Raw genomic sequence first — 10,845 nt, 5'->3', positions numbered from 1 at the left:
ACAGTCGTTTCCCAAACCACTAAATGAAGACAGAAATAAAACGTAAAAACTTATTTCCGTTTTATTACGAAAAAGTTTCCAAAAAGTTATTTCAGTACTGTTTTCCGCGAATAATTACATAAAAATAATTCGATAACCAAATGTGAAAATCCCCACTAAAACATAAACGTAGTAGTTTAATATGGCCTCTTTATTCATATAGGCTACTTTGTCAGGCGATATTCTTATTAATTTAATTAATTGTAATATTAATATAAATGCACGGCTTGTCGGAAAATAATTAGGATTTACATTAGTCTAATAAGTTCATTCTCTTATGGTCCAAAAGCTGTAAATCCAGCATTTAAATGAGCAATATCACATTAATATTATTGTGGAGTCAATTTATGCTAATATCTTCCGTACATTTGCATAAAAGAGCAGGTGTTTACAGTCGTGTTCTTTTACTATAGAAGCACTTAGTCCAAAAGAAAGAACATTTCGAACTACTAATTAATCGTAAGCAGTGGTTTTCACTGTGAACTTCATTATTTCAAGTTAAAATCATGTCTAGTCATTTTAACCTAAAATATTGACTGTAATATTCAGGTGGAAAATCTTACTTAAATCATTGAATGTTTATTTAAGCATCTCCAAACGGTAGTTGTTAAAAGAGAGAATTAAGTATAACACAAATAACACTTTTTCTCAATTATATAGTTAACTGTTCTCATGCCGAAATGAAAATAGCCTATATAAAATACATATGAAAATATACATTTATCAAGCTGTGTGAATGTCAAAGCACCAAACATTTTGACAATGTGTATGCTATAGTCTAGTCTATTGTGGACTGAATGTGAACTTGGCAGATTCAAAATCGCACAAACCAAACAAATCGCTGATATTTAACATTATTATTTAGCGCCTTAGATGTGATTAGTCACGAACATTATGCAAATTGAATCCATTCAAGTAGGCTATTCATATTTGAATATACATTGACTTTTGGCCTGTGAAGCCTCATATAATGTTTTCAATGAAAACGTATAAAACATTACACTTATGTGAATTTAAAAACTTGGTTTTCTATCTTATTTTATTCTGTCTTAAGGAGAAATGGCTTCTACTTTAGATATAATACGGTATATGCAGAAAGAAATTGTACACACACACACACACACACACCTGGAAGGCGCCGCTGAGAGACAAAACAGGAAATGTGTCTCCCTTGAAAACAGCATCCAACCCACAAATTAATGATGTATACTAATTCTACTAAAACATTGTTATACTTGTATCACTTTTAAACTGTGAATGTCCAACATCCCCGAAAGACATTACTTGGTGACTAACAAAGAAGTTTCAGAAAAACATAAGATATTAATTTAAAGCATATTAACAAAGAGGAACTTGTCCAGACACAAGAATAATAATAATAACAAAGAAGCCTCCTTTAAAACCTGCACAGTAAATATGACCTTTTTTTCTAAATATTATTTTTCTAAAATATGATTTGTAAAGCTACGAGTGCCCAAAAAGACGGATAAAAAGGACAAAGGGTGCACAGTACTTCCGAAGCTGAAAGGCAAATTGGGTTAAGACAAATATAAATGCATTTTTGTCCCAAAATCTGAATCCGCTGTTAATGGATCCGCTTAAACTTGTACTTGAAGATGATGTTGCTGTGGAAAAATCAACTGGTATTTACAAAAGTGTGTGTGTGTGGGGGGAAACATTTTAATCTTCATGACTATTATTTAAATCTGCATTTTTCCATGCGCAAAATCTATTTTCCGTTGCGCAACATTGCGGTCTGTCCAGTTTTTGTCAAGCTCTGAATTGTGTCTGTTATCACCTGAGTATTTACAAAGGATGCTTCCGACTTGACAGTGATAAAGTGACCTGGAATCAAAAGACGCATCTGATAAAAGAAGGAAATACTTACGCACGTCTGCTGCTTGATCTTGCACAAAACCACAATCACTGCAACCATTCCTACAAATACAAAGAAAAAAGAAATAAATAGCAACGTCAAATTGAGGGATGAGTTACCAATGCAACAATTTCGTTTTCTGCTCTATTGCTGTATACAGCAAAAACATAAAAAGTTATGTGATATCTAGCCTACCAAATGATGCAAAAAATATTACACTTAATCTTTCAGACTTTAAAGATTTGATTTTTAAGTCAAATATAATTAATCAAATCATGTAAATGGTCCAAACTAGTAGTAATCAGAAGAATAGGCCTATAATAAGGGAAATTTAAAGTGGAGGGCAATGCACGTTTGGAATTGGGGTACGACCAGAAGAAATGTTACCAATAAAAGGCTGTTTTTTTACACATTTATTTATTTATTTTAACACTATAACTGTTATTAATTCTTTAAATGAAAGGCCCACACACACCTCAAACCTTTCCTTAGGAAAAAAAATAACATTTGTTTATTTACGACCGATAGCATGCTAAGCGTAAGATAAACATCCAAAAACAAATAGTGATAAGCTGAAGTGAAAACAGTGGTGTAGTTAACTAGGTTATCTCATTAGTGCCCTGCTGCTTTTGCCTGTTATTCAATCGCCCGAGTGTAAATTAGATTCAATCCGGTTGCTATCGCTGCAGGTCAACAAAACATAACTTTTGTTTCTATTCATTAATTATGAACCTTGATAAGCCGATAACCAGTTAGATACTGTATACCACCAGAGAGAAAGGTCAAGTGGCTATGCCACGCGATACACTCCCTACGTTTCACGTGCACTTGGGTCATGATCTAGATGCATAGACTTGGATGGCGACTGAATGATTTGCCAAAACATATTTCAGCAACATATTGCCTTGGCCGATTAGTACTCGAGAAATTTTTTAATTAAATATTTTACATTTATTTTGGACTATTGTGTGTTGATTTCTGCACGCCTTTAACTAACGGCATCAAAAACACTTTTAAATAAAAGCAATTTAACCTAGCTGACACAAACTGACATTTTGTATAAATGAAAAACCAAAGACAATATAAAAGTATCATTAGTGTATGAAGGCATTGCCCTAAAGCAAAGAAAAAAAATCTTGATTAAATCATTAAAACTGCCACATGCATTTTTTTAAATAAATGTGAAAACAAACAAAAGTTTACAGTCTGACGTTACAGTGCAACTCCCTTAAAAAACACACACACACACACACTTTTTAAATCCCAGAAACCAACATGATGATGAACTGTACTATACTGTATACATACTGTATACAACTGTGTACAACTATACTGTAACATCAAGAATCTTTAAAGGGATATAAAGCAGCCTGCAGCACAAAAACAATATAGAGTGAGCCTAAGATGTTGCAAAGAACCACTGAAGAACCTTTGTTGAATGCACTGATAGGTCAACCGCTTTAAGCTGGATTCATTTAGCGAGCAGTTCAGAGTGTCTGCCTGCAGTTCATTGGTGTACAGTTCAGAGCGTCTGTGCGTGCAATGTTCTCTCCACTACCAGTGGGAAATAGCACAACATATAATTTGCTGTAAAAGTACAGCAGGACATCCGCGTGACGTTTTCTTTTTCTTTTCCTTTTTTCTTGCCAGTGAATTCAAATTTGGTACAGTGATTGACAAGGTCCTATTCAAATAAAACATCCCGTGGAGAGCGTGCACACGTTTTTTCAACCGTGCACTGGAGGCGTGGAGCTCGCGCTTCTGACATTCTCTCATGCAGTAGCTCTTCTCCAGCGAGCCCTAATGACATCACCCAGACACCGCGGATGAAGAAAACTGTTTTTGTTAGAGAATGTACAAATGTATGTTAACAGTGTTTATGTCATATCAGTCCGTCAGAAAAATTTTTTTTTTTTTTTTTTTTTTTTGAGTGTGTGTGTGGAAGAGCGATGTTTTAATACAGCCGAACGTGTTCGAGCAGATCTTTTAATTGGAGCATATGAAGCAGAGCAAATTCCGTGGGAATAGTTGTTTTGAAAACAGCGAAGAGCACCAACATCGCCAAAAGGCCCCTTCTCAAAGAATGCAACTTCGTGTACTTTGAGTTATTGTGTGTACTGTCTGTGTTCTCGACATGGAGTAGCTCGGAAGGGGGTGGAAGCGGTGTTCCTTGACTCGGTTTCTCGCTTATGGACGACAGTAGTCCCCTTTCTCCAAAGGCAAATGCTTTCAGTATTGCCTGTCTGATTTCAGCGAGGGATCAAGCAGGAAACACAACGTTTGACAAACACGCCACTAGCCTGGACAAGCAAGTGGTGCAAAACTGCTCCAGATCTATTAAAATGCATTACAGCACTGTCACGCGGGAGATGGAAGGTACGGGCACGATCTTGACAATAACCTTGTGATTTGTCGGGCTCGCGCAGTTTGTTTAACACTTTCGCGTTTCCCATGGTGCGCGAGAAACTTTCAGTTAATGCCAAAGACAAGTGTATTTCAATATTGCAAACACATTCAACAACACAGCATGCTCTGTCTATTTACGCCCAACGCACTGAACAAATAAAATGCTGCGCGTTCCTCTCCGCGCACTAATTCGTACAATACCCAGAAATGCAAATAATTTATCATAAGTTACACATATAAAACTTGTAAAACAGGCTAGTCATTGCGTGGTCCTCAAATGACATAAACCATTTATTAAGTGCGTGCAATGCAAACCGAACTGTGACAGAAATCTAGGAAATTCAGATTCCACCTCCAACCCAAGGATGAGCCCGTCGCCTGTCAGACGAGCGATGGCAAAATTATGAACAAAAGGAAATAACATTCTAGAAATGGATAGTCGGGTAGTCGTTCCTTCGCAACATTAGTTGTTTGTCCGTGTTGCGCGGGTGTTTGTTTGCTTTGCGAAAAAAGTTTACTCTCCGTCGTGCCAGCTAACCAGTCTATTGTTAGAGGAGGGCGGTGTGGGCGATACACTTATCCAAAAGTAAATGGGTGCCGGAAAGCCCATTATAAGGGGCGCACTTCTCTGTCAATCAGTCTCGTCCCAAGGCGAGGAAATGCACATTACCTGCAGTTCCTCATCTAAATAGAAATAAGAACCGGTTTTATCGCAAAGGGGAGGCCCTATGCGAGAGATAAGAGAGAAGTCTGGATTTCAGTTTAGCAGAGGGGCAGGACAGAGGCCGCTTGGAACAGTTCACAGCGCGCAAGACTTTGAAAACAACGGAGCGCGAACACGCACAGGTTTAGATCATCGCTAATCAGTACTTAGGAAGGCGTTTTTACAGGTCCAGCGAAAAAGAAGACATTTCTAACGCGGCTTTTCATCTCAACTCATTCATCTAGGCACTATGCGTTAACCTAGAAGGAGATAATCGTTCTTCAAGTTCTGGGCTTCACTCATACGATACGCGACACACTATCACTTGGGACATCGTGAAATTACTTTCTCTTTGATAATCATAGGCGAACCCCTTGCGTTCACTTGCATATTGTTGCTTTTGAACTCGAGTCCTGAGCAAATTGTAAATCCAGTTTTTGGAATGATTTCAGCAATATCAAGCCCGTGGCTGACGCAGCTGTCCCATTTTTGCGATGTTGCAGCCTTCACGACCAGCAGCCTGAGCAGTCTCAATACGCCCGGGAGTTATCATCTCTCTCCTTCCCCTGGGGACCCTTACAGCCATCATGAAAGCCAGTTTGAGCCGTGCCCGGCTGCCCAGCACGTCTACAACTATTCCGGATCCAACCCAGCCCAGGCCCCGGCACAGGGAGACTCCGGAACGTCCAACTGCTCCTCGTCGTCGTCAAGCTCAACGCCGAACAAAACGCTGGTGAAAAAGAACCCTAAAGTAGCCAATATTAATGTACAGTTGGAAATGAAGGCGCTCTGGGATGAATTTAATCAACTTGGGACTGAAATGATTGTCACAAAAGCTGGGAGGTGAGTTGACAGTGAGTTTCTATACTGAACTTTGAGAAAATCTGACATCTAGTTGTTGTTTTTAATACAATTTCTCGACATTTATGCACAGAAAAATACAAGAGACTAAAGTAATTTTTAATTTAGCACCGAAACGTCGTGTAATATTTAGCATACAATTAAATGTATATTATAGTAGTTTGAAATGTAAATTAAACTTCATTATCAATGTACTTGAACTACTGATGCGTTAAACAGTACATTTTGAGATAATCTGACATCTTTTTTTTTTAAATAGGCCTACAATTTCTCGACATTTATGCATACGAAACTACTTTAGTAATTTTGAATTTAACAGTGACAAACGTATAATGCTTAACATACAATTAAATGCACATTTCAGTAGTTTGAAATGTTAAATTTAATCTTCAATGTACTTGAACTACTGATGTGGTAAGCATTATATATCGTTTGTTAAAGAGTGATACGTTTGAAAACTTTTTGGAGCAATTCAAGACATCTTAAAATCTACATTTTTTTGCACGGGAAAGATACATTTATCATCTTATTGTCAGAATGTTCAATAGGTCCGATTCTGAATAAATACCTTTAACAGTGCATTAGCTTAGCACAATCTTGGCCATTTATTTACACAGTGATAAGACAGATAGCATGAAATACAGTACATTTTTAGCTCACCTGTGTGCTAAAGGGCCCCTGACTGGATTTCAGCATTAATTCACTAGCATATGCATAGCTATAGTGTCTTATTTTTACAGCCCGGTCTGTTTATTCAGGTGAATGTCGAGCTTTAGTTTGTATTTACTTCGTGGAAAACAGGCCGTGATTAAATGAATACAAAATAAATGAATATATATACACTAGGAGACTAAGATAAATGCGCGTGAGCGTACACACACACACAGATACAAATGCACACATGTATTTGGATATAGCCAGGCCTCAGCTAGGGAGTATTATAGTTTGATGCTCTAAGGTACGTTTCTATCAGCAAATTATCTTTTAAATAAAAATTGCATGTGGGTAAAGCAAAAGTGAGCTGAACTACACTATTATTTTAGAAGCATTGCAACTGCATATTAATGACAATGAGGTCACTAAACCAATAGAAGCACCGTTCATCTAGTTTATTGTTAATTTCTTGCAGCTGCTGTGGCCTACTAAAAGTCGGAGCAGTTCAGTGGGGAATAATATTGCATGCATCGTAAACAATACTTATATTGCGCAAGCAAATTAGACTTTTCTGATTCTGATAGGCTGTCGAACATCGCCATAAATCTGTTCATATTAGCTATACAGACCCTAGACATATTTTGCACATAAAAAAATATTTTTTCCCCCATAGCCCGGAGTGTTCTAATAATATTTTAGTCAAATTTGCCTTAATTATGGCTCAAACATTTCCACAGAAATATATATATATATATATTTTTTTTTTTCACAATGCATTGGCTGGCGTCACTATCCTTTCCAATGAGAGAAGTATGTATTTTAAAATGTTAAGTGTCATGTTTTACGACAATAACATTTTGATTACATTCATTTAGTTTTTCACAACTTCTGCCATATTTTACCCGATCTTTTATGGCTTTATGAGGTATCAATTATTATTATTTTTTCCATCAGTAGGCCGGAATAAATTAAAAGTGGTCGAAAAATGCAATGATTTTACCACTTCAGCTAACTTATCACTGTAACTTTAGCACCAATTTGTTTTTAATAAATTAAGACAATTTCAGTGGAATATTTTTGTTATACTGTGTTTATTGAGCAAAACAGACAAGCAAAGCTGTAAGAAAAGGAAATCTAAAACAAATTTAGAAGGTAAATATCCAAATATGCCCAAATATCCAAATATAATTGTCACAATTGTAGGTATCTATACAGTTCAAAAACATTAATTTGATTTCAAAGCAAATGATAAGACTAGTACCGGTTCAATCTGCAAAATCAATGTGTTTCTCTTTAAGGCCTAAAGACGCGTATTAATATTGATCTTAATTTAAATGCAGGCTAAACATTATACATTTATTTGCAAGGTGGCATATGGAATAGACACATTTTAATCATTTTACATGTTTACTTATGGATATAATCGGGAGTTCTGTTTAGCAAGATGACCCTTATAAAATTGCGGCCTCGATTCATAATGATCATCTGCTTATGCTCGATGCTAAACGGCGACAGATGCGGCTAAAAGAGGAAGATTAAGGGAAAACTGCAATTAAAAAAAAAAAAGAAGGAGCAGCAGCAAACATTTTAACAGCTAATGGTTCATAGCAAATATTTTTAACTGGTTGTGCGCTTATGTGTGTGCAAGGTCATCTGTCATTCCAAAGGTGCTACATTGGATCTAAGGAAAGCCACTTTAAAAGCTACTTTAGCTTCATCTATCCACATCTAGCGCCCTGAAAAGAGAAAAGACACTCACGTCCAATGAACAATGATCCCAGTATCACTTTCACTGGTATGCAGCATGTGGTGTGCTTCAGAAGGTTGCATACAGAGGGGCTTATACGGGTTCAGAATAATGTATTTGTCGACCCACATTTGAACACAACATGAGTCCTTATGTGTTTATTCTGCAAAATCGACCATTGCATCCTTGAGCGCAGGCCTTTGTGTGTTTGTGAGTGAGAGAGAGGGAAACACTGCAATGTGTGCTGGAAATAAATCTCGCGCGTAACGTAGGCCTAACACTAAGGTTTGGAGTCAATATAAAATGAACGCATGATTTGTAGGCTACATTCCAATTTGTCATTTTGGCACAAAAATAGTTCGGCATCACAATTAAAAGAATCCAGCTAGAGAAGGATTTATATAAAATGATTCCATAAATAGAAAACGTAGCAGACTGTTTACTCATGAATATATAACCAACGGATTACTTCTGCGTTCTCCTTTTCAGACGAATGTTTCCTACATTTCAAGTCAAAATATTTGGAATGGACCCAATGGCAGATTACATGCTCCTGATGGATTTCCTACCAGTGGATGATAAACGATACAGGTATGCCATAAACCTAAGTGCCAGGGGCACATACTTATGCGCCTGCTGTACAATATGCATATACACCACTAAATGTCTGCATCAAAACGAATAAACTCATTTCGAAGTTAGATAAACGTTGCGTTGCATAATGTAATTTGAATTATATTTAGTGAATCATATTTATAGCAAAATTATTAGTGTTACCAAAAGAGCACAATTGTCCCAAATGGAGCACTCATTCTCTTTACTCTTTTCTACTGAAGGTATGCCTTCCACAGTTCATCGTGGCTGGTGGCCGGGAAAGCTGATCCAGCGACTCCAGGAAGAGTGCACTATCACCCCGACTCACCTGCCAAAGGAGCGCAGTGGATGAAACAGATCGTTTCCTTCGATAAACTAAAACTAACCAACAATCTACTGGATGACAACGGACATGTAAGTGCTACTTTTTTAAACGGAGACCTACTTAAAAAATACAATCATATAAAAAAAACAAAGTTTTGTGATTTGTCTTTTGTCATCTTTCATATTTATTTGAAAACAGCACAGACCAGTGGAAGAATGAGTCAATATTCCTAAATATTTGCCTGTGGCAAATCTGCACATTTAAAGGCAGCAGGCCTATTTAATATCACTATTTTTGTACAGTAATGTTGCAGTGGAAATAATTAATGTATTTATCACTCCGCCATACATATTTTGCACGTTAATTATCCCTATAATTATATCATTAACGACACAACTGAGCAGGGGAAACGCGTAATATGTCCTCATTCATTTTTTATGCTTATTTATAGCCTACGATTGATTGCTTCTTAGTTTTCCCACATTTAACAAAGCAATTTTAATATTTTTATTTTCCTTTTTTATGCATTAATGTGACGTAACCTAATTATGCCAAATAAGAAGTTTATATCTACGCGTGAGGCGCGGCTCCCAAACGGAGCGCTGATTCTGGCTGCTCTGGTGCCTGTTTTTTTTATTATTATTTTTAAAATCATGTTCAATTATTTATTGCTTTTGCAGATCATACTGAACTCAATGCACAGATACCAGCCCAGATTCCACGTGGTCTACGTGGATCCTAGGAAAGACAGTGAGAAATACGCCGAGGAAAATTACAAGACATTTGTTTTCGAGGAGACCAGATTTACCGCCGTCACAGCGTATCAAAACCACAGAGTAAGAGCTCATCTCTGACACTAATTACTGCTTTTTAGTAAGACCTTCCTGTTGTCACATACTGTATAATATTACCACAATCACACAATTAAAGACCCACCAGTAGTCTATTTTTACGGGGAAATACTAAATATCAGTGTTGGGGAAAGTTACTTTTAAACGTAATGCATTACAATATTGCGTTACTCCATAAAAAAGTAACTAATTATGTTACTTAGTTACTTTTTATGGAAAGTAATTCGTTACGTTACTTTTGCGTTACTTTTGAAATCTGGACAGGGCTTGCTTGTGTGTTTTTAAAATTAAAAAAATCTATTTTTGGCAAATATAAAAGCCTTTTCACACTAAAAGTCAGCACACATGTTGTCAACATGATGTAAATGTTAAACAAATCACTTGTTAAATATCTTTGCAGAAAAGATGCAAAAACTACAACTACATACTGTACAAACTTGTCTTATACACAGTGTTGGGGAAAGTTACTTTTAAAAGTAATGCATTACAATATTGCGTTACTCCATAAAAAAGTAACTAATTATGTTACTTAGTTACTTTTTATGGAAAGTAATTCGTTACGTTACTTTTGAAATCTGGACAGGGCTTGCTTGTGTGTTTTTAAAATTAAAAAAATCTATTTTTGGCAAATATAAAAGCCTTTTCACACTAAAAGTGAAATGAATAAGCCTAAGCCTGAAGGGAAAGTAAATTTACGTCCGTACAGTAGAATGCAGAAGAAGAAATTTCAACACACTTCAGCAATAAAAAAAGACACAAATGTTTGTCTAGAGTAATTTTTGCTTATTA

General features: G+C 36.4%; 2 protein-coding genes across 5 annotated transcripts in view; one reads left to right on the top strand and one right to left on the bottom strand.

Moving 5' to 3' along the window:
• The window catches only part of gnb1l (guanine nucleotide binding protein (G protein), beta polypeptide 1-like), a 115,499-nt gene that overhangs the window by 63,375 nt on the left and 41,279 nt on the right, over positions 1-10,845 (bottom strand). For 2 of the 3 annotated variants that reach the window (XM_016497945.1, XM_016497947.1), the window contains exon 8: positions 1,928-1,977. In XM_016497945.1, coding sequence (XP_016353431.1) covers positions 1,963-1,977 — 15 coding nt within the window. In that variant the 3' untranslated portion in view covers positions 1,928-1,962. Of the gene's footprint in view, positions 1-1,434; positions 1,665-1,927; positions 1,978-10,845 lie in introns of those variants that run through there. The other variant, XM_016497946.1, reaches the window with a different exon arrangement.
• tbx1 (T-box transcription factor 1) overlaps positions 3,828-10,845 on the top strand; it is an 11,340-nt gene continuing 4,322 nt past the window's right edge. Inside the window, exons 1-5 of one of the 2 annotated variants that reach the window (XM_016497941.1) lie at positions 3,828-4,291; positions 5,528-5,867; positions 8,776-8,877; positions 9,123-9,294; positions 9,886-10,041. In XM_016497941.1, the coding sequence (XP_016353427.1) occupies positions 4,105-4,291; positions 5,528-5,867; positions 8,776-8,877; positions 9,123-9,294; positions 9,886-10,041 (957 nt within the window). In that variant the 5' untranslated portion in view covers positions 3,828-4,104. Of the gene's footprint in view, positions 4,292-5,476; positions 5,868-8,775; positions 8,878-9,122; positions 9,295-9,885; positions 10,042-10,845 lie in introns of both variants that reach the window. The other variant, XM_016497940.1, reaches the window with a different exon arrangement.

This window comes from Sinocyclocheilus anshuiensis, unplaced genomic scaffold, assembly GCF_001515605.1.
Source record: "Sinocyclocheilus anshuiensis isolate Anshui unplaced genomic scaffold, SAMN03320099.WGS_v1.1 scaffold1276, whole genome shotgun sequence".
Taxonomy (NCBI): Eukaryota; Metazoa; Chordata; class Actinopteri; order Cypriniformes; family Cyprinidae; genus Sinocyclocheilus; species Sinocyclocheilus anshuiensis.
This window is presented reverse-complemented; position numbering and strand designations above follow the sequence as displayed.